We start from the raw sequence: 21,806 nt of genomic DNA, 5'->3' as shown, positions 1-21,806 counted from the left end.
TACTTATCTTAAAAACGAAATAAAAATCCAACTGATGCAAATTATAGCCAAGGACGAGTTGAGGATCCGTTATTAAACATCTTGGCTTCATCCATTGCAATTTAGGTTTCTTTTTCTGCTGATTGTTTCAGGATTAGAGAATCCTGTAACTCATTACATTATTAGGATACTTACTCATAGTTAAGTATCCTAATAATATAACTCATGGGAGCGGGTGGGGTGGGGGACTTTGAAAATCATTTAATTTAGCTGGACTTCTCTGGAGCCGAGAGCTGCAAAGTTGATTTCTCTAGTGGAGGACTGATTGTCTAAACCACCACGCAAAAAAAATAAAAATATTTCCAAAGCAGTGAACCGAAGGAGTCCTCCAAGGTCAATACCAGAAGTGCCTCCATGTTTCTATATTTCCAGAGGACTTGAATAAATTGCATACAGACAAAACTATTCTCCTTGATATTGGCGCTTATTGAAACACTTCTGACATATTGGCTATCATTCATAGCCAGTAGATGTACATGGTCTATAACCGTGATGACGACGGAGCTATGGCACGCGTGCCACAGGTGACATACGGAGCCATATCTGAGGGAACGTGAGGCGTTGCCCTATGTCAGCTCCAGTGTGCATGTGCGCACTGGCCAGGTGATTTCTGGTTTCCGGAGGGTGAGGGAGGCCATTTTCACCCTCCCCCAGGCTCCAAGAAAGGCTATGGAGCTTGGGGGGGGGGGCGAAAAACGGGCCTACCAGGCCCACCAGAAGTCAGAAAATGAGCCTCTGGGGGGCCCGGGGGAGGCTCTTCTTGCCCTCCCCAGGCTCTAAGAAAGCTATGGGCGTATGTGTGTGGGCAGCAGAGGGGTTGTGCACGAATGCACAGGTGGGCACAATGGGGGGGGCATTCAATTACGGGTGTGGGCACAGATGCATCTGCTTTCAGCACCTGAGGACAAAAAAGGTTCACCATCACTGGTCTATATCTTACATGCAGTCCTTGACTTACAACCATTCATTTACTGACCTTTTGAAGTTAACAACAGCATTGGAAAAAATGACTTATGGCGATTTTATACACTCGTTGGAAGAAATATCCATCTGGGTTCAGTTCCAAGTGGGGAGAAAGACACTGGAAACATGGAGGCTGATTAGAAAGATGGTTTAATAATGAAGCAGCCCATGGGTCCTGGTGCAGCTGACGACATGGAGTTGAGAATCAGTTGCTCTGCTAAACAATTATAGTTAATGATGGGTTTATTGAACAATATGAAGCTATAAGGGTTGGGTTCATCCAAACCAAAATCCCCCAAAACACCACAGATTTTCCTAAATACAACTTTGCTGCATGAGAAGACCTTCTCCATAGAATCGATGCATTGGTTTTTCCCCTCTTTTTTTCCTGTTTTCCTTCCCTTTTCGCTGTTTCACTTTCTTTGGGTTGATTGAATAAATAGGGATGGGCTGACTCACATATTTAAAGCTAAAACCACAATTTAGGCACTCCAATGTACACAAAGCCTTTCCGTGACATTAATCCACTGCTCTCTGAAAAGATGAAGGGTTTTCTAGACTTAGCTTACGACCATAACCGAGTCCAAAATTTCTGTTGTTAAGCAGTTCAACCGGTTGCCAAGTGTCCGAATTTAGATCCTATGACCACAGGGATTCTGCAATGGACAAGTGTGTAGAAAGCTAGTGTGTAGCACCCATCCCTCTTCTAGAAGAATAAATATTTTGAGAAATACTAAAAAGGGAAAATATTATTATTTTCCTGGTTGAGAAATGGAGAAACATTCTCTTGGAAAGCAGCTCCCACCTTTCTTAATAGCCCTCTGCAGATGTCAGCACTTAAGAAATAAAGAGATAGATGGCTCTATTCATAAGCAAATTCCGTGCAGCAATGTCTGAACAAAGGTAGGATTAGCCCTCAGCCACAGTAAGAATTGCCCAACAAGCCCCTTCAATGCATCAGCAAAACTTAGCTCAGTCAACTAAGTCAACAAAACTTAGCTCAGACAAACTCCTAGGATTTGTACATGGCCCCATGGGAGTCTGACAACAGCTAATAGAATACATGTTCTTGCACAAGAACGAGAAGCTCAAGTGCAAAGCCCAAGAGAAGGTATAAAACCCCCTCATTCTCTACAACTAAAAACTAAAGAGGTAGAGAAATTATGTCCTGATCCAGCCTAGTGTTAAAGACTCTGGATTGGCTTTTACCTGTGTTAGTAGATACCATATTTTTCAGATGTATAAGACGCACCTCCCCGCTCCCAAAAAAAGGGTGTGAAAATCTGGCTGCGTCTTATACACTGAATATAGCATTGCATACTGCAAAGTGCATTTCCCCACCCCAGCCCCCAGGAACAATCTACAAGCCTCCCAAAGATAGATTCTACAAGCCTATGCATGCCCTGTTTTTTTGCAAACAAATGGGCCCGTTTTCATGAAAAATGGACCATTTTTTGCTCATCCCCCCCCCCCACAGCCCCCAGGAGCACTTTGGAGGCCTTTCACACACTCTGCATGCCCTGTTTTTCACAAAGAACAAGGTGTGCAGAGGGCTTGGGAGACCTGCAGAGGGCAAAACCTTTAAAAAAAAATTAATTTACCTCTTCAAAATCTTATGCTCCAGTATGTCTTATAGTCTGAAAAATACGGTACCTTATAAAGGTAAAGGTTCCCCTCGCACAGCCGAAGAGCCAGCCCTGTCCAAAGACGTCTCTGTGGTCATGTCGCCGGCATGACTAAACACCAAAGGTGCACGGAACGCTATTACCTTCCCACCAAAGGTGGTGCCTATTTTTCTACTTGCATTTTTACATGCTTTTGAACTGCTAGGTTGGCAGAAGCTGGGACAAGTAACAGGAGCTCACTCCATTAAAAGGCAATAGGGATTCGAACCGCTGAACCGCCAAGCTTTGTGATGACAAGCTCAGTGTCTTAGCCACTGAGCCACCGCGTCCTAGATACCTTATACCTCTTTCGTAAAATGCTGAATAGTGTTTAAAGCATCTCTGCTCTTTGTCTTTTGCCTATGCATTCCATGGAGGTGTGTCTCCTTTGCCACATAACACTCGAGTTGGAATTGGCTAGAAATGAAATGCTGGCAAGGCTATAAGATCTTTTTATAGCTTGCCCTTGATTTCTTGCTGCCGTCCTTCCTTTTTCCTTTGCTGTTAATTTTCCCACAGGAACCTTCCTTCTCCTGCCTTCTGAATTCCCAACGGAAAAATGTATGCTAAGTCCTCAACTTACAACAGGTGACAGGTCCATTTATGGATATTTTCCGTCATCAAGGTTGTTGCAAAGGTGCTTTTTCAAGAGGCAACTGGACTTGATGGTTTTTCTCTGAAGATGTTCTCTTCCCATCCAAGAAGCTCTGACCGGAGGGTGGGGAATGGAAGGATTTATATTGCAGAATGCAAATGACCAGCAGTTCGGCAGTTTGAATACCTAGCGCCACATAACGGAGTGAGCTCCCGTTCCACGTCTCAGTTTCTGCAACCTAGCAGTTCGAAAGCACATAAAAAATGCAAGTAGAAAAATAGGAGCCACCTTTGGTGGGAAGGTAACAGCATTCCGTGCACCTTCAGCATTTAGTCATACTGGCCACATGACCACGGAGACGTCTTTGGGCAGCACTGGCTCTTCGGCTTTGAAACGGAGATGAACTTGAGTCAGGAACGACTAGCACATATGTGTGAGGGGAATGCCATTTGGGGGAGGGGACAGGAATTATAACTTGCTGTTGAACAGGATGATACATCCCCCTCTCAAAGTGCTACAGTCCCTAAACTTAAGTTTGGTTTACTTTAATTTAAATTAAATTACAATTAAGCCTGTTCCCTAAATTCACAGTTCATTCAGTGGAAAACAGTTGGATGCTGTTGAGGCGCCTGTTTTTACACAAAGGTCTCGATTTCTTTCTAAACGGTTCGCTAACAATTGCAGCCATTATCTCTTTCTTTTTTTTTAACAAGTTTGCCCCGGAGTAATCTTAAGAAAATAGTAATTTAAATTCATCTGCCATTCTATCCAAGGCTGTGTTTGTGCAAACCCTTGTGTTAACGTCTCTCCACCTTGTAAAACAACGGTGTTTTAAAGCATTCCTGATTGCAAAGTCCCAAAATGGGCCTTAAGCTCTTAAGACGACGGGAATGCCCGATCCCTTTTTAATAAGATTACTGCAATGCACTGTATGTGGGGCTGCGCCTGAAGAGCATTTGGGAGCTTCGACAGGGTGCAGAAAGAATGCAGAAAGTCATAAATGGTGCTGGATATACGGCACATGTAATCCCACTAACTGCGTGAGTGGCTACTGGTATGTTTCTGGCTGCAATTCTGGGTGCTGGTTGTCACTTTTAAAGCCCACTGTGGCTTGGGACGAGGTTACCTGAGGGACCATCCAGTCAAAGCAAATATCTTTACTATGGTCTTAAACCAAACTTTACAATCAAATAATGCAGTAAAAGGAGAGATATTTATAACAGCTATTAGGGTAGGGAAATAATAATAATGGACAATAAAATAGCATATGTAATTAAAACTTTTTGCGCAGTTGTGCCACTTGGTAAAAATATTTGACCTCTCCTGGTATGTGGCACAGTGGTTAGAGTGCATTACTGCAGGCTGCTTCTGATGACTGCCGGCTGCCTGCAGTTTGGCAGTTCGAATCTCACCAGGCTCAAGGTTGACTCAGCCTTCCATCCTTTTGAGGTGGGTAAAATGAGGGCCCAGATTGTTGGGGGCAAGAGGCTGACTCTGTAAACCGCTTAGAAAGGGCTGTAAAAGCACTATGAAGCAGTATGTAAGTCTGTGCTATTGCTATTTTCCTCCCTCCCTCCCTTCTCTCCCTCCCTCCCTCCCTTCTCTCCCTCCCTCCCTCCTTCCCTCCCAGTGGTTAGAATGTAGTATTGCAGGCTAATTCTGCCCACTGCCAAATCTCACCAGGCTCAAGGTTGACTCAGTCTTCCATCCTTCCGAGGTGGGTAAAATGAGGACCCAGATTGTTGGGGGCAAGATGCTGACTCTGTAAACCTGAAAAGGCTGTAAAGCCCTGTGAAGTGGTATTGCTATGTGTGCGTAAGTTTAACAGCCCTTAAAAACAATCAGCATAAAATTAATCTGTGTGGCCCTTGTATTTGGAAGTGATTGGGGCAATCGGTGCACATTTTGGGGCATCTCGGGGCATTGAATGGGGACATGGGGTAGGGCTTCTTCCTTCTGGGATCCACAAGGACTAAGTCTGTATCAGTAAAGAGTCCCATGAAATCCTCCCTCCAGAATTGCTGATGGGGAAGACCTCAAATCGGATTTGAGACAAAAGGCCCATCTATATTTGCTTCATGTTAAGTTCTGTAAGTACCCCACAATAGAGGACTTGAGACCGTCTGATAATTGGCGATAGAATTCAGAGACACTGGTGGTAATGGAAGGACCTGTTGTGGCCCGCCAGTGGCCATTGGAGCTAACAGCAGATTCGGACAGTGAGGAGGTTGGGGAGGAACATGGGCCAGTCCTGGAGTCTGGGGAAGGCTCTGATGAGGCTCTGCGTCGGAGGCAGAGATGGGGCCAGGGCCGTCTGACAGTTATCAGCTGCCTTCGGAGTCAGACATCAGTGAGGCAGATGAACAGCTGGAGCCTCTTCCCAGTGTGCGGATGCTCAGAGCTGCCAGATGAAGGAAACAGTTAAAGAACAGGGGTCGACTTGGGAGTAAAGTCACAGGTGGACAGTGAATGGTCCCTCCCAGAGGGAATAAACGAGGAGCTAAAGGGGAGTGGAGTTTGCAGGAGACAATTGGTTTATTCCTGAAAGATATCAGCCTGTCCATTCTCCAAGCCTGATAAAGGTCGGTAATTGTGAACTATCTTGAAAGACTGTGGGAGAGGAAGGATTTTGCTGGAGAGGAATTCACTGTAAATTAAATAAAAGGGGTTTATTGGGATGAAGACTTGGCTTCATGCTGCTGGGGAAGCCTACAGTAGGTCATAACAGGTCCATCTTTTCCCAAGAATCTGCAGATCCCATTGTCCACAGAGTGTTGGTTTCCAGAAACCAGAAGATGGACCTTCTCTGCGGTAGTGCCTGCTTTGCATAATATCCTCCCCTGCAACATTAGAATGGCCTCAATCCTGCTGTCCTTTTATAATTCTTTAAAATATTTGGCTCTGTACGAAGCCCGCAGCGTCTCTTAAAATATGCTAAGGGCAACGGCTCTCGATTTTACTGTTAATTGGTTAGTTATTTCTGTTGCGGCATATGTTTATTTTGAATGTTTATTGTTTTAATATTTTTTTTACTGTTTTTATAGTTTTGGAATTACAAGACACTATGAATGATTGATTTAGATGGGCAGCTATAGAAATTGATTGGAAATGTCATGGAAATACGGGAGCAGCTAGTTTAATTGGTTTGGATTCATTAGACAGGTATATTAGGGCTGGGAATGGCAACTTCCATCTCAATTGCAATTTATTCCATCTCAATTTGCAAATTCCATCTCTGGGAATTTCTATGGGAACTGCAACGAGATTATTATTATTATTATTTTTAATTTCCAGTCTTTCCCATTAAATGCTTCCTTCCGGGCTGTGATCCAACGCTCCCTCTGGGTCATACTCAAGAAATGATTAAAGTTTGCAACCTGTCAGCAGAAATCTCTATTGATTCTGGCTATGAGCCTGCCAAATGTGGTCTACAAATGCAGAACTTTTGTAGGTCACAGCAGGGGGATTGGCACAGAGAACCCATCTGCCAACAGATGTTTGTGCTTCCTATTTACTTAAGGAGCAAAACCCAGTTTCAGCACAATTCAGCTGACCTTCTGTTTCCCTGAATTGATCCGATGCTTAGGACAGGCCGTTGGCTTCATTAGCCAGAGCAGCAATTCTCAACCTTGGCAAATGCAGGATGTATGGACTTCAAGTCCCAGAATTCCCAGTGCTGGCTGAGGAATTCTGGAAGTTGAAGTCCACCGTGGCACGACAAAACCGCGGTCCACTAAAGTGCGCCCGATTAAAGCGCGTACCTGACGTCATCAGCAGCGTGACAAATACGACCGCGGAGAAAAAAGGGCGCTTTAAAAAGCGCTTTTAAAGCAAGCCGTTTCACGTAAAGGTAAGGGTTAGGTTTAGGGTTAGGGTTAGGTTTAGGGTTACGTTAAGCGTTAGGGTTAGGTTTAGGGTTAGGTTAAGGGTTAGCGTTAGGTTTAGCGTTAGGTTAAGGGTTAGGTTTAGGGTTAGGTTAAGGGTTAGGGTTAGGGTTAGGTTTAGGGTTAGGTTTGGGGGGGTTAGGGTAAGGTTTTTGCGTTAATTTTAACTTTACCGCTCACAGCGTGATGTTTTCGTCACGCTGTGATGACGTCAGGTACGCGGTTTCGTCGAGCGTGCTTTAGTCTACCGCGGTTTTGTGGTGGAACCGAAGTCCACACATCTGAGAGTTGCCAAATCTGAGAACACTCTGGGTTAGGACCTATTTTGAAAAACGAAGCAGTCTTGCACCTTTTTAATACTTGGATAGGAAACAATTTGAAAATTCATGGGTTTAGACTAGAGTGGTAATTTGTATAAAAAAACCAAAAAAAAAACCTCCAGCCTAAAGACAGTTTGAGGAAACAATAATTGATCTTGACTATAGAAGAGATTTCCCTTTCTGAGTTTTAAAGTATTTCTATGTAATTTATCAGGGACGCAGTGGCTCAGTGGCTAAGACACTGAGCTTGTTGATCAGAAAGTCAGCAGTTCGGCGGTTCGAATCCCTAGCGCCGCATAACAGAGTGAGCTCCCATTACTTCTCCCAGCTTCAGCCAACCTAGCAGTTTGAAAGCACGTGAAAATGCAAGTAGAAAAATAGGGACCACCTTTGGTGGGAAGGTAATAAGCATTTAGTCATGCCGGCCACATGACCACGGAGACATCTTCAGACAGCACTGGCTCTTCGGCTTTGAAACGGAGAGGAACACTGCCCCCTAGAGTCAGGAACGACTAGCACATATGTGCGAGGGGAACCTTTACCTTATGGAATGGATAGGTATAGTATTTATAGCTGACTCCCAAGGGACAGCATTAATTATATACATCTCTCTATCTCTTTATCTATCTACATACAAACACACACACACACACACACACACACACACAAACACATACATATGTGTCGTATCTGTCTGCCCATCCATCCATCCATCCATCCATCCAACCAACCAACCAACCAACCAACCAACCAACCGTCCATCCATCTACGGTGTTTTCTCAAAAATAAGACAGGGTCTTATTTTCTTTTGACCCCCGAAATAAGCGCTTGGCCTTACTTTCAGGAGGTCTTACTATTTTTGAGGTGCAGGAGGCAGCCAGCGTGGTCACCTCCTGGCTGCTGTTGAGTTGCAATATTTTCAGGGAGGGCTTATTTTCAGGGAAACAGGATATCTATCTAGAGACAAACAGGCAAACAGTGTTTGTATGTGCTGAAAATGACTGCAGAGATGAATACATTTGATGGACAAACTGGACAACAAACAGCTCTCTATATTTGTTATGACTTGACTTATAAAGTTATTATAAACTGAGTAAATAATCATTGTGCTTCTCATACAGAAATTCCCTGGTTTGGGTCTAATGACATGGATCTTAATTATAACTTTTATCCCAGCATCATATGGTTCTAGTTAGAGAGCAAGAATTTTTCCAACACATTTTTTCAGCTTGATTTGCATAAGGCAGGGTGTCCAAACTTGGGAACATTAAGACTTGTCTTAATGAGATACTGAGATAATGAGCTGGGGAATTCTGGGAGTTGAAGTCCACAAGTCTTCAAGTTCCTAAGTTTGGACACCCCTGGCATAAGGAAAGTCTTGTGTTATTTTTTGTTTGGGTTGGTGTCTTCCTGAATCACCCAGGTATCTGTTTCAAGATCATTTCATTTCATTTCATTTATTGAATTTATAGGCCGCCCAATCCCGGAGGACTCCGGGCGGCTTACAGAAATGAAAAATATTAAAAAAGGATTAAAACAATAAGATACAACAAGATGCAAGTGGAACGATGCAGGGCAAAAATCCATAAAATATAATCCAAGCCAACAAAAATGGTTTAAAAAAGCAAAACTTTAATAAGACTCTGGGGCAATACGGGTAGTCCTCGCCTTAGAACCGTTCATTTAGTGACCATTTGAAGTTACAACAGCACTGAAAAATGTGACTTAGGACCATTGTTCACAGTTATGATCTTTGAAGCATCCCCACAATCGTGTGATCAAAATTAACATGCAGATCAACAGATTGGAAGGGACCTTACAGGTCATCTACCAGTCCAACCTCACTTTGGAAAATAGGTTGTCCCCCTCCTCTCTGTGGCAGCCCCTCAAATATTGGAAGATTGCTTTCATGCCTCCCCTGGTCCTTCTCTTCACTAGACTAGCCATGCCCAGTTCCTGCAACCGTTCATCATATGTTTTGGCCTCCAGTCTCCTAATAATGCTTGGCAGCTGGTTCTTACTTATGACCGTTGCTATGACCCAAGGTCATGTGACCTCCTTTTGCAACCTTCTGACAAGCAAAGTCAATGGAAGACCCAGATTCACTTAATAAACGGGTTACCAACTTATCAACCACAGTGATTTACTTAATAACTGTGGCCAAGAATGGTCCTAAAATGGGGCAAAACTCAATCAATGTTTCGCTTAACGAAAGAAACGTGGGGCTCAATTGTGGTCGTAAGTGGAGGACTATCTGTATGTGTTTTCAGTCTTCTGTAGCTTTGTTCGGAATGACAAGGTACCAATGCAGTTGGTCAATGCATCTCAAACAGTTGGATTAGTTTGGACGTTGGTTATCTTTAAGGTTAAAGCCCATGTTGATTTAAGGTCCTGGTCTCATGGTGATCAACATGGGTTGCTTCATCAATAGAGGACAAGGACTGCTTACCCTGGGGGGAGGAGGAACTAACCAAGAGAGGTCAACAAGCCCTGTGTGCTCGGAATATTACCTTGGAAAATTGAGAAACACAAATCCAGAACCATGTTTGAAGACACAGGTTTATTTTATTTATTTCATTTTATTTATTTCATCAAGCATGAATTGGATAACAGATACAAGTATAAACATGATTTTGAAGACATGAAATGGACACGAATAAAAAGGAATATTAGGACAGGGAAGGTAGGCGCATTGGTGCGCTTACTCACACTCCCTTACAGACCTCTTAGGAATGGGGTGAAGTCAACAGTAGACAGTCTAAGGTTAAAGTTTTGGGGGTTTGGGGAAGAAACCACAGACTCAGGTAGTGCATTCCAGGCGTTGACGACTCCGTTACTGAAGTCGTATTTTCTGCAATCGAGTTTGGAGCGGTTTACCTTGAGTTTGTATCTATTGTTTGCTTGTGTATTATTGCGGTTGAAGCTGAAGTAGTCATTGACAGGTAGCAGATAATTTTATGTACTACGCTTAGGTTGGATTTGTCTAAGCCCAAAATGTCAAATCTGGTGGCATAAGGGATTCTGTTGCGAGCAGAGGAGCAGAGGAATCTTCTTGTGATTAATGTCTGATATGCAGTGTGGGTTCCAGGCAGATGAGATGTATTCGAGAATTGGTTTAAAAATTGGTTCTTCTTTTAACTTCCGATTCAGGCTGAACTGGCAGCAACCCACCTCTGCCTGCCTCCTACATATCCGTTGGGCAACTCAATCCATCTTCACATTGTCTATGGAGGGATTCTCAATCATCCAGGTCATGGTTGTCCCCAAGATTTTTTAGTTTTTCAGTTAGAACTGAAGAAGTTGCTTGGATGAGAAACGAAATGTTTTCAAAGAACACCCCCCCCCCAAAAAAAAAGTCCACTTGTCTTTTGGAAAAGCACCTTTGGGATATCTTCACTTTGATTTCCTTCTTTATGTTAAGGGGATGATGCTCTGCTCATTTTGTCTTCTAGGAGAATTACGAGGTATAACTTGGCAGAACGGTTTCAACTTAATGAATGCAATCTGTGGTTCTAATCTAATCTTTGGCTTAAGCAGGCATGATGGCAACTTGTGTCCACCTCCTGCAGTTTCACTTATCTTTCTTAAAGCTTCTTGCACACCCTTGTAGACAGAAGCAAAGTTTCTGTTTGAACAATGGTTTCCGGAGCAGAGAATTCAATTTTTGTTCCATGTTGCATATTGTTGTTCCAAATTTCAGTTTGCATGGCACTTTCCTTCTGCCTGCTGCTTTCTGGAGTGTCCAACATTGTTGAAGAGTCTTGGAGAACGTTTCTTCAGGGTTTTTGCTTCTTTTTGTTTTCTTTTTCTTTAAAAAAAAACAGCTTTATTAAGTTTCAAAGAAAGATAGAATACCAAATATTAAAATATCAATATAAAATCTAAAAAATTGGAAAATGAAAGGAGAATCAAACTTATTGTTGTTAGTGAGAAGTCGTGTCCAACCCATTGCGACCCCATGGATAACGTTCCTCCAGGCCTTCCTGTCCTCTACCATCCTCTGGAGTCCATTTATGTCACGTCAACTGCTTCGGTGACTCCATCCAGCCACCTCATTCTCTGTCATCCCCTTCTTCTTTTGCCCTCAATCGTTCCCAGCACGAGGCTCTTCTCCAGGGAGTCCTTCCTTCTCAGGTGGCCAAAGTACTTGAGTTTCCTCTTCTGGATCTGGCCTTCTAAAGAGCAGTCAGGGTTGATCTCTTCTAGGACTGACCGATTTGATCACCTTGCAATCCAAGGGACTCACAGGAGTCTTCTCCGGCAACTTCGTTCAAAGACCTCCATTCTTTGGCGCTCAGCCTTCCTTATGGTCCAACCTTCACAGCCATCCATTGCAACTGGGAAAACCATAGCCTTGAGTAGACACACTTTTGTTGGCAGGGTGATGTCTCTGCTTTTTAGTCTGCTGTCTAGATTTGCCATCACTTTCCTCCCCAGGAGCAAGCCTCTTTTAATTTCTTGGCTGCAGTCCTCATCTGCAGTGATCTTGGAGCCCAGGAAAATAAAATCTGTGACTACCTCCATTTCTTCCCCATCTATTTTCCAGGAATTGAGAGGGCCGGATGCCATGTTCTTATTTTTCTCTATGTTGAGTTTGAAGCCAACTTTTGCACTCTCCTCCTTCACCCGCATCAATAGGCTCTTTAGTTCCTCTTCACTTTCTGCCATTAGAGTGGCATCCTCTGCATATCTGAGGTTGTTGATATTTCTCAGGCATCTTAATTCCATCTTTTGATTCGTCAAGCCCCACCTTTCTCATGATGTGCTCAAAAAGTGACAAAAAGAAAAAAAAAGGGATACCTGACCTGACATTCTTCAGTTTGGATATATAATAATAATTCTTCAGTGTTGTATTTTATATACTACTTTATTACTCAATAAAAACGTTAAGCAGGAAGACTTCTTCATTGTTTTTCGATATTGATAAGCTCTTTTGAGAAGTGGCTACAGCAAAAAAATCAGCCTGCACCTGTTTAGTGATAATGAAAGCCGTTCAGGGTCAGCTATTCTGTTTTTCTTTGTCTTTCGTTTGCTATTGCTCTTGTTGTGGGAAAGTGTTGCATGTTTTGTAACCTGCGAAAATCTATAAACCAAGAAGCCTTCTGATTCAGGTGTTGTTTTGACTCTGTTAACCAAGCAAAAGTGTTTGGAAAAGCTGGAAGGTCAAAATAGGAGTTCGGGAGCCTTTGGAATTAGGATAGTTTTTATTGGCCAGGTGTGATTGGACACTCAAAGAATTTGTCTCAGCACACAAGTTCTCGGCGTTCATATGAACAAAGTGATAAGTCATAGATCATAAAATCAAAAGATACAATCATAATTCATAGAAGTGATGAGATACTAATAGGAGGGGATGCTGTGGCTCAGTGGCTGAGTTTGTCGATCAGAAAAGTCGGCAGTTGAATGGTTCAAATCCCTAGCGCCGGGTAACGGAGTGAGCTCCCGTGACTTGTCCCAGCTTCTGTCAAACTAGCAGTTCGAAAGCACATTAAAAAAAATGCAAATAGAAAAATAGGAACCACCTTTGGTGGGAAGGTAACAGTGTTCTGTGCACCTTCAGTGTTTAGTCATGCCGGCCACATAACCACGGAGACGTCTTTGGACAGCCCTGGCTCTTTGGCTTTGAAACAGAGATGAGCACTGCCCCCTAGAGTTGGGAACGACTGGCACACATGTGCGAAGGGAACCTTTACCTTTACTAATAGAGAAAATAGTAGAAACATTGAGAAGATGAAAAGGATATTAGCAATGTAGCCCTACTACATAAATCAATATCTTTAGGCCTAAGACAGCGCTATGGGAATTAAGTGTTTTAACAGAACAATAGCATAGGGTATGTGTGGGGAGGACTTTGTGTCTATCTATTGTTTTGGGCTGCATTGCCCTATAGCAGCATCCTAAGGGGAGAAGTTGAAGCAGTTTATGTCCAGGATGTGAGGGGTCTGTAGATCTTTTCTCAGCCCCCTTTCTGGCTCGTTCAAGTACACCGGTCCTCAATGGAAGCCATTCCATTTGCTGGAATGAGAATGGAGGAAGGGCTTTTGTCTTCCTCATAGACCAGAGTTATCCAGCCTTGGCAACTTAAGACTTGTGAACTTCAACTCCCAAAATTCCTCAGCCAGATTTGTTTAACCTTAAACACTCAAAGAGCCACAAAGGTCCCAATCGGAAGCCCCCCATTCAATTCTGAAGCCAACCGGAAGTCTGGTTCCCCCACCATAGTCTCCTCCTAGTGTGACGTCCTTTTTCCTCTACCTGTCCTAGCCAAAAGCCCTACCAATTCTGAAGTCGACCCGAAGTCCAATTCCCCCACCATAGAATCTCTTCCTAGCACCGCATCTTTTTTCCTCTACCTGTCCTAACCGAAAGCCCTATCAATGTGGAGCTGACCAGAAAACCCTCCCCTTGCCATAAAGTCTCCTCCTGGCGTGCCCTGATTCCCCCGCCCCCCAACTGGAAGCTCCTCTCAAAATTGTGGTGCTGACTGGTGACAGGGAGCCGCAGCTGAGGGATGAAAGAGCCACATGCAGCTCCAGAGCCGCGGGTTGCTGATCCCTGGGCTAGGAGCAGAACAAGGGTTTCAAGGACCGATGCTAATCTGAGGACCTGGGTCTGTCTTTTCAGCTTTGAAACCATGTTTTGGAATGGAGGGTTTTGGAGATGGACTTTGGGGCTGCAACTGTACCTCCTACTTCTGACTTCGCGGACACAGGCTGGCACAGAAGCCTCAGCTCCACCTCCCATCACAGCAGCCTCCTTTCTGCAGGACCTTTTCCTCCGTTATGGTGAAGAGGACAAGCTCAGCCTGCAGCAGTTGAAATCTCTGTTGAGACACCTGCATGTGGGCGTCGAACGGCAGAATGTCAGTCACACGCGGCGGAGGCAGCCCCACCATCGAAATATCTCCTGGGTAATCACCTCTGCTTTCCTATTATGACTCTGCCCTCCTTTTGATTTCAGAGAGAGGTCCGTGGAGAATCTTCATCACCCCCCACACCCCAATTATTACATTTTAATGTAACATCCAGAGAACCTTTGCACATGTGTAGATTGACATGGAATACAGGATTTATGCTGCTTTTATAAGAATTTAAGCCTTAACCAGAGAGGGAGGGGGTAAGGAGGGATGGGTGGATGGATGGATGGATGGATGGATGGGTGGGTGGGTGGGTGGAAGGAAGGAAGGAAGGAAGGAAGGAAGGAGGAAGGAAAATAGCAATAGCACTTAGACTTACATACCGCTTCATAGTGCTTTTACAGCCTTTTCTAAGCGGTTTACAGAGTCAGCCTCTTGCCCCCAACAATGTGGGTCCTCATTTTACCCACCTCGGAAGAATGGAAGACTGAGTCAACCTTGAGCCAGTCAGGATCGAACTCCTGGCAGTGAGCAGAGTTATCCTGCAATTCTCTATTCTAACCACTGGGCCAAGAGGGAGGGAGGGAGAGAGGGAGGAAGGAAGGAAGGAAGGAAAAAAAATAGCAATAGCACTTACACTTACATACCGTTTCATAGTGCTTTTACAGCCCTTTCTAAGCGGTTTACAGAGTCAGCCTCTTGCCCCCAACAATCTGGGTCCTCATAGCTATTGCTATTGCGCTCTTCCTCCCTCCCTCTCTCTCTTATCTCTCTTTCTCTTCTGTCTGGTCTATCTATCTATCTATCTATCTATCTATCTATCTATCTATCTATCTATCTATCTATCTATCTATCTATCTATCTATCTCAGGTCAACTCAGCCTTCCATCCTTCCAAGGTGGGTAAAATGAGGACCCAGATTGTTGGGGGCTATTTGCTGACATTGTAAACCCCTTAGAGAGGGCTGTAAAAGCACTGTGAAGTGTTATAAAAGTCTAAGTGTTAGTGCTGTTGCTATCAGTCTGATGAAAGTAGTGCCATACTCCCAAGTCCAACATTGTCAGGAAGGAAACCCTGCTCCTTTTGTGCATGAGTTGTGATGCAGCACTCATGTCCCAAAGTGACAGAGCCAATGGCTTGAAGCTGCTTTCAGCAAAACAACAAAAGGAGTCAATGTCTGTCTGAAAAGCATTGGGCATAAAAGAAAGGAAGGAGCCAGAAGGGGAGTTAGCCCTGGCTCAGGTCTTAAAAGTACAGGCTTTTTTATAAAAGCCATCAAAAACAGTTCACAGAGGCAGGCGTTTTCTCTTCCCTCCATTGTTGCATCCTGACAGAAGGAACTTTACGCGGGTTCAAAATGGGGAGAGTTATAATCCTATAGTTTTTGCTCTTTTGGGGGTTCATCTAGACCAGGGGTGTCAAACTCCCGCCCATGGGGCTATCCTGGAAAATGTAAGGGGCCGATCGCATTGTTTCAGCCTGGTCTACCCAATGCAGCTGTTCCAACCTAAGCATTTCCCAAAAGCACGAAGCAGATTTCTGGTCCCAACAAAACCCTTTTAATTAAACGAATGTGAATTCCTCTCCATCACATTCAGCAAAGGCCTGGCAAACAGTCTTTCAAAGGAATATTTATGACCACAGCTTGGAAAGCTGCCTTGTAAATATTTTCCAAACGCAGTGCTGTGCAAGGAAAGACTTGGCACAGAGTCTCTGAGATTCACGGACAGTTCTTCACACTCCTGAAATGAACGAATGAATGAATTGTTTCCTGCAAAAGCCCACTCCCCTTTTGCTCCTTTTTTATTTCCTATGGGAGGGCCATTCACCGTCCACCTATGGCTTTACTCCCAAGTCGACCCTGATTTCTTAGCTGTTCTTTTCTTCTGGCAACTCTGCGCATGCGCACATGGGAACAGGCTCCCGCTGTTCCTCTGCCTCACTGCTGCCTAGGGCAGCTGAGAACTGCCAGACAGCCTTGGCCCCATCTCTGCCTCCAACACAGAGCCCTCATCAGAGCCTTCCCCAGCCTCTAGGACTGGCCCATGCTCTTCCCCAACCTCCTCACTGGCTAACTTTGCTGCCAGCTCTGCTGGCCACTGGTGGGCCGCAACAGCAGCCTTGGCCCGGTCTACCCAATGCAAAGAGGAAACATGCCAGCATTTGGAGAGTGGTGTCAACTGGTCAGCCACACCCACCCAGCCCCTCGAAGTCAACCACAGCCTTGATGCAGCCCTCAATGAAATTGAGTTTGACACCCCTGACCTAGACAATCTTTGGAAAAAGGAGGGAGTGTGGAGTGAAAGTTCACATGAATTTGTAGAATGTCAAAAACTGGATGTAGGCCTTGCTTCCGAATGCCTGAGAGGGAGGGAGAAGAAGATGCTGTGGCTGAGAAGTTAAGGAAAGGAGATGAGAGGCATGCATCACCGGCGTGTCTGAAGGAGCACAAGACCAGGGGTGGGCTGCTGGGGGTTCGCAGGAGTTTGAGAGAACCTCTAACTAAGATTCTGTGCACTTCAGAGAACCCTCAAATCCCATTCATGTCTGGCCCCGCCCCTCCCCTCCCAGGAGTTCCCATGCGACCTATTCTGGATGCAGGTAGGTGCAAGGCGTGCACGGAGGCTCATGGAGGGCGAAAAATGGGCCTACTGGAAGTTCAAGAAGGCTGGAAACAGGCTTTTGGAGTCTGGGGGAGGACATTTTCACCCTCCTGGAGACTTGAGGAGCCCGGGGAGAGTAAAAAGCCCCCCCCCATGATACAGGAGGCTGACTAGGCCACCCCCACCATGGCCACCCCCACCCAGCAACCATGCAGAGAACCCCTTGCTAAAATCTTTGAAGCCCACCCCTGGATAAGACCGTCTCTGGACATCTCAACCTTTTTGCCTTGCAGTGCTTCAGTTCCTCGGAGCTCTTCGCCACCCACAATCTGAGTGAATCGTCCCCTCTGGGGCAGAGTGAATTCAAGGAATTCTGCCCAACTATCTTGCAGCAGCTGGAGTCAAGGGCCTGCCTGCCGGAGAACCTGGAGAAAGAAGAAGAGGAATGGATGAAGGAAGGGAAACCGAGCTCTACAGAAGGTGCGTGCACTCGGCCCGTTTTATCTTGGCCCTTCATGGCATTGAAGTCTAAATCTTCCGAATCGCCTTCTTAAGGTGTGGAAGGAAGAACAGGTGTCCTTCTAATCGGTTTTCCCTTTCTACCTGCCGCTGTGCCAAAAAGGTTAGTCTTGTAGTACAGAAGCTGCGAGAAACAGAGGACTAAGTGCGGACGTACAAAGCTTTGTTCTCTTTTAATTTTTTAAAAAAGTGTATATTGCTTTCCAAAACTGGTTTTCAGGAAGCTTCTGAGTCTACCTGCTGCAAAGATGGCTTTATGACCACTTAATTTCAAGTAAGTATCTACTTCGGAGAGTCAATTTGGTGTAGGGGTTATGATGCTGGCCCAGAAACCAGGAGTTGTTTAGTTGTAGTCCCGCCTGGTTGGGTAACTTTGGGCCAGTCACCAGGAGACTGTGAGTTCTAGTTTCCCCTTAGGCAAGAAAGCTAGCTGGGTGGCCTCAGCCCAGTCACAAGAAGACTATGAGTTCTAGTTCCACCTTAGGTGTAAAAACTGGCTGGGTAACTTTGGGTCAGTCACCAGGAGACGATGAATTCTAGTTCCTCCTTAGGCAAAAAAGCTAGCTGGGTGACATTGGCCCAATCATCAGGAGATGGTGAGTTCTAGTTCCACCTTAGGCGTGAAAACTGGCTGGGTAACTTTGGGCCAGTCACCAGTAGACGGTGAGTTCATGCAAAAGCCATGTGTGCCTCTTTTGGTCCCTTAAATTCCATTTTATCTAATTTAGGGGGTTTTAATTTATTTTTTCTAATTTAGGGGCTTTAATGGATATTGTAGGTTTCTTACAGCCTTGCAGGCTTAAGGCACCCATTTAATCCCTCCAATCCCCCCAAATATTTTTTTTTAAAAAGCAACAAGAGGATGTACAGAAAGGTTAACCCCATCCTTTTGGTGGATTCGGAGGGGAGAGGGGGGCTCTGTAAATAGAATGCTGAAGAAGTTATATACAAGATCTGAAATGATCTGAGTGCTATTCCTATCTTTCAGAGATGTCTGTCAGCAAGACAATTACGTCCCTCATTAACAAACACAATTTTGGCGTATTTTATCCATGTTTCTCTTTAAAAAATAATTAACCCATATTGCTTTTTTTGGCTGGTCACAGTACCACAGTGCGTTTGCTTTGGCCATAAGCCGAGCAATTCCAAGCCAAACTTTTACTGATTGACTTAACTTGGATGACATGTGTGGCGAGCACTTTCAGTCTCTCAAAATACACGTTTCAACTTTTCCATTCGCACTTTGTTTTTCAACACCCAGCTTTGGCCTCGTCAAGTTACATGTCAGCTCCCCTGCCTGTGTCTGATCTTTTGACACTGTTCATGGACTGGGTTTGAGTAGAAGGTTGAACAGCTTCCTCCACCCCCACCCCCATCCCTGGGGAAAAAATGGCAGGAATTAGCCAACTGGTTGGAAGAGTTGCTCATCAAAAGCTTCCGTACCAACTTGCCAAAGAACTTTTCTGGCATTAGCTTAGACCAGAGGTGTCAAACTCAAGGCCCGCGGGCTGGATGCAGCCCATGGGATGCTTAGATCTGGCCCGCAAAGCCACTCTGGAAACAGTGAAGGATCGGCCCACGGACGGCCCTCCCAAGCTCCATTTTCGCTGGCAGAGGGTTGCAGGAGGCCTTCCCAGTCGAAAATGGAGCTTGAGAGCCTGTTTTCACTGGCAGAGCACTCGGGACACCACAGGTGTCCCAGACACGAGCGACATCAAGCTGGTCACGCCCACCCCAGCCCCCTGAGGTCAAACACAACCCTGATGCGGCTCTCAGTTAAATTGAGTTTGACACCCCTGCCTTAGACCTTTTGTCAAGGTTCCAACAGATGCCCTAATTAACTCATGAATCTCAAGAGAAAACCAGTTATTTATTAGGAGCAGCATGTCGGGGCATTGCTCGAGTGCGGGCAACTTTGCTGCATGTCATTTATGGCTCGTTTTGACCCAGTTTCCCCCCTCCTCTCAGTCTGTGTCATAAATCCCATTCTTCAACAAGGCCCTACTTTGGTAATCTGAGATCCGACCCTGGAAGAAGGTATGAGTAGAATATACTCCCCCCTTGCTGCCCATGGCAACTCGAGAGCAGACTAGAAAGGCTTTTGCGAGTTGACACCTTTCTCTTAAACACCTCTCCTGTGTTTAAAGGCCCAGTCCCAGTTTTCAATTATTTGGGTAAACTTGCCCTTCTCTCTTCTTGTTTACAGTCTGGGGTTTTGGTTTCTTCAGTGTCACACTGATCAACTTCGCCTCCCTCCTTGGAGTCTTCATCGTGCCCTGTACTGAGAAGGTCTTTTTCACACGAATCCTAACTTATTTCATCGCACTCTCCATCGGGACCCTGTTCTCTAACGCCCTGTTCCAGCTCATCCCAGAGGTGCAGTAAGAACAAACCCCGCCTGCTCACAGATCCCCGTCGCCCATCACATCCACCCATTTATCTTCTGGTACCCGATCGGCTGCTTGATTCTCAGTGGCTTTTGAAATTGGATTTTTTGTCATCACTCGGGGCCCAGGGAGATTCCCTAAAAATAAAGGGAGTAGAATAGAGATTCTCCTTCATGTGATATGTCCAGGCGTGTGCATGGTTTCTGTGCCTGCACATGGGATATGTTGGCCGCTTCACACGACAAAAATGTAGAAGGCAATAACTCAAGTCCCCTCCATGGTTAGATAGCAATAGCACTTAGACTTACATACCGCTTCATAATGCTTTTACAGCCCACTCTAAGAGGTTTACAGATTCAGCCTATTGCTCCCAACAATCTGGGTCCTCATTTTACCCACCTTGGAAGGAGGGAAGGCTGAGTCAACCTTGAGCCAGTCAGGATCGAACTACTGGCAGTGGGCAGAGGGAAGGAAGGAAGATAGCAATAGCACAGACTTATATACTGCTTCACAGTGCTTTTACAACCCTCTCTAAGTGGTTTACAGAGTCAGCCTGTTGCCCCCAACAATCTGGGTCCTCATTTTACTGACCTTGGAAAGATGGAAGGCTGAGTCAGGATCGAACTGCTAGCAGTGGGCAGAGGGAAGGAAGGAAGGACGGACGACAGCAATAGCATGATGATAAATGAGAGGCATACAGACTTAACCCCGGGTTTTCTAGCACTTCAGTGTCTTTTTGGCCTGTGAAACAATGTAGGTAGGAAAGAGCTATGGTTGAGCACCATAAAGGTCATTTTTTTTTTGTAAAAGGAAGAAACGAACGAACACCATATTGGCACCGGTATATGGGAGGACGTCCCATCTTTTATCTTGACTTCTCAGATTCCTTTATTGGTTCCTCTTTCAGTAATTGGTTTATTTTCATTAATGAAGGAGGTTTCTTGGAGATCTAATCTTTTGTAAATTGTGGTTTTTTAATTGTACGTTTTGGGGATGTCTTAAATATAGCCATGAACTCTAGTTGCAGGTTTTAAAGTCTTAATTGTCTTCCGGCATAACATTCTGTCTCAACTTTGGTGGCCTAGATAACCCTGTTTCTCAGGCAAAGGTGAGAAGCAGAATGAGCATTCATTTGGCCTTTTATGGGAAAGGCTACCCTGTTTTCCTGAAAATAAGACCTCCCCGGATAATAAGCCCAATTGGGCTTTTGAGCGTATGCGCTAAAATAAGCCCACCCTAGAAAATAAGCCCTCCTTGGAAATATTGCAACACAGCAGCAGCCATGAAGTGACTATGCTCGCTGCCTCCAGCACCTCAAAAATAATAAGACCTCTCCGAAAATAAGGCCAAGCGCTTATTTCGGGGGTCAAAAGAAAATAAGACCCTGCCTTATTTTCAGGAAACACACTATTTTTATAGTCTCTACATTAGACTTCCTACTGATTGGCTTCTCTCATTGGGAGAAAAAAGAAAGTAATAAAAAGAAATCAGTACCTTTCCTTAGGAATCCTTTCAACTTTTGTTTTATTTGGATAATGCCAACCTGCCTATAGCATTGTTTTGGGTAATCCTTTTTTCATAGACTTCATGGATATTTTCGTTCCCAAACCGTCAACGTAATGTTTTGTTGCTTGAGAACTAAAATATGTCTTTATGATCCAACAGGAGGAGAAGTAATTGTCAATGTGCCATCTCCATTGTCAAATTGTCTTGTAACCACTGTTGAAATATGATGGTGCCAATCAGTTGTTCAGAATCTCTATGCCTCGCGCAACAAATATTTCAGTACTGTGTTTGTCCTATAACAAGCGTATAGGACACACACAGAAGATAGAAGCGTATACGCAGGCAAGGGATGGCTTGTGTTTTGCCTGTATCACTCTTGGGCTCTGGCACTTCATCTCCTTCTTGAGTCTATGTGCTGAACAGATTTGGAAAAAAATGTCCTACTGGTGGAGTAGAGACAACTTGGAAGT

At 44.7% G+C, this 21,806-nt stretch overlaps 1 protein-coding gene across 2 annotated transcripts in view; it reads left to right on the top strand.

The window, feature by feature from the left end:
- Positions 1 to 21,806, top strand: part of SLC39A14 (solute carrier family 39 member 14) — a 51,200-nt gene that overhangs the window by 9,649 nt on the left and 19,745 nt on the right. The window contains exons 2-4 of one of the 2 annotated variants that reach the window (XM_087706139.1): positions 14,090 to 14,375; positions 17,218 to 17,404; positions 19,650 to 19,819. In XM_087706139.1, coding sequence (XP_087562265.1) covers positions 14,100 to 14,375; positions 17,218 to 17,404; positions 19,650 to 19,819 — 633 coding nt within the window. In that variant the 5' untranslated portion in view covers positions 14,090 to 14,099. The remainder of the gene's footprint in view (positions 1 to 14,089; positions 14,376 to 17,217; positions 17,405 to 19,649; positions 19,820 to 21,806) is intronic. The other variant, XM_087706138.1, reaches the window with a different exon arrangement.

Source organism: Thamnophis sirtalis, unplaced genomic scaffold, assembly GCF_051295495.1.
Source record: "Thamnophis sirtalis isolate CommonGarterSnake01/CBP01778 unplaced genomic scaffold, rThaSir2_p1.2 scaffold_2, whole genome shotgun sequence".
NCBI lineage: Eukaryota > Metazoa > Chordata > Lepidosauria > Squamata > Natricidae > Thamnophis > Thamnophis sirtalis.
This window is presented reverse-complemented; position numbering and strand designations above follow the sequence as displayed.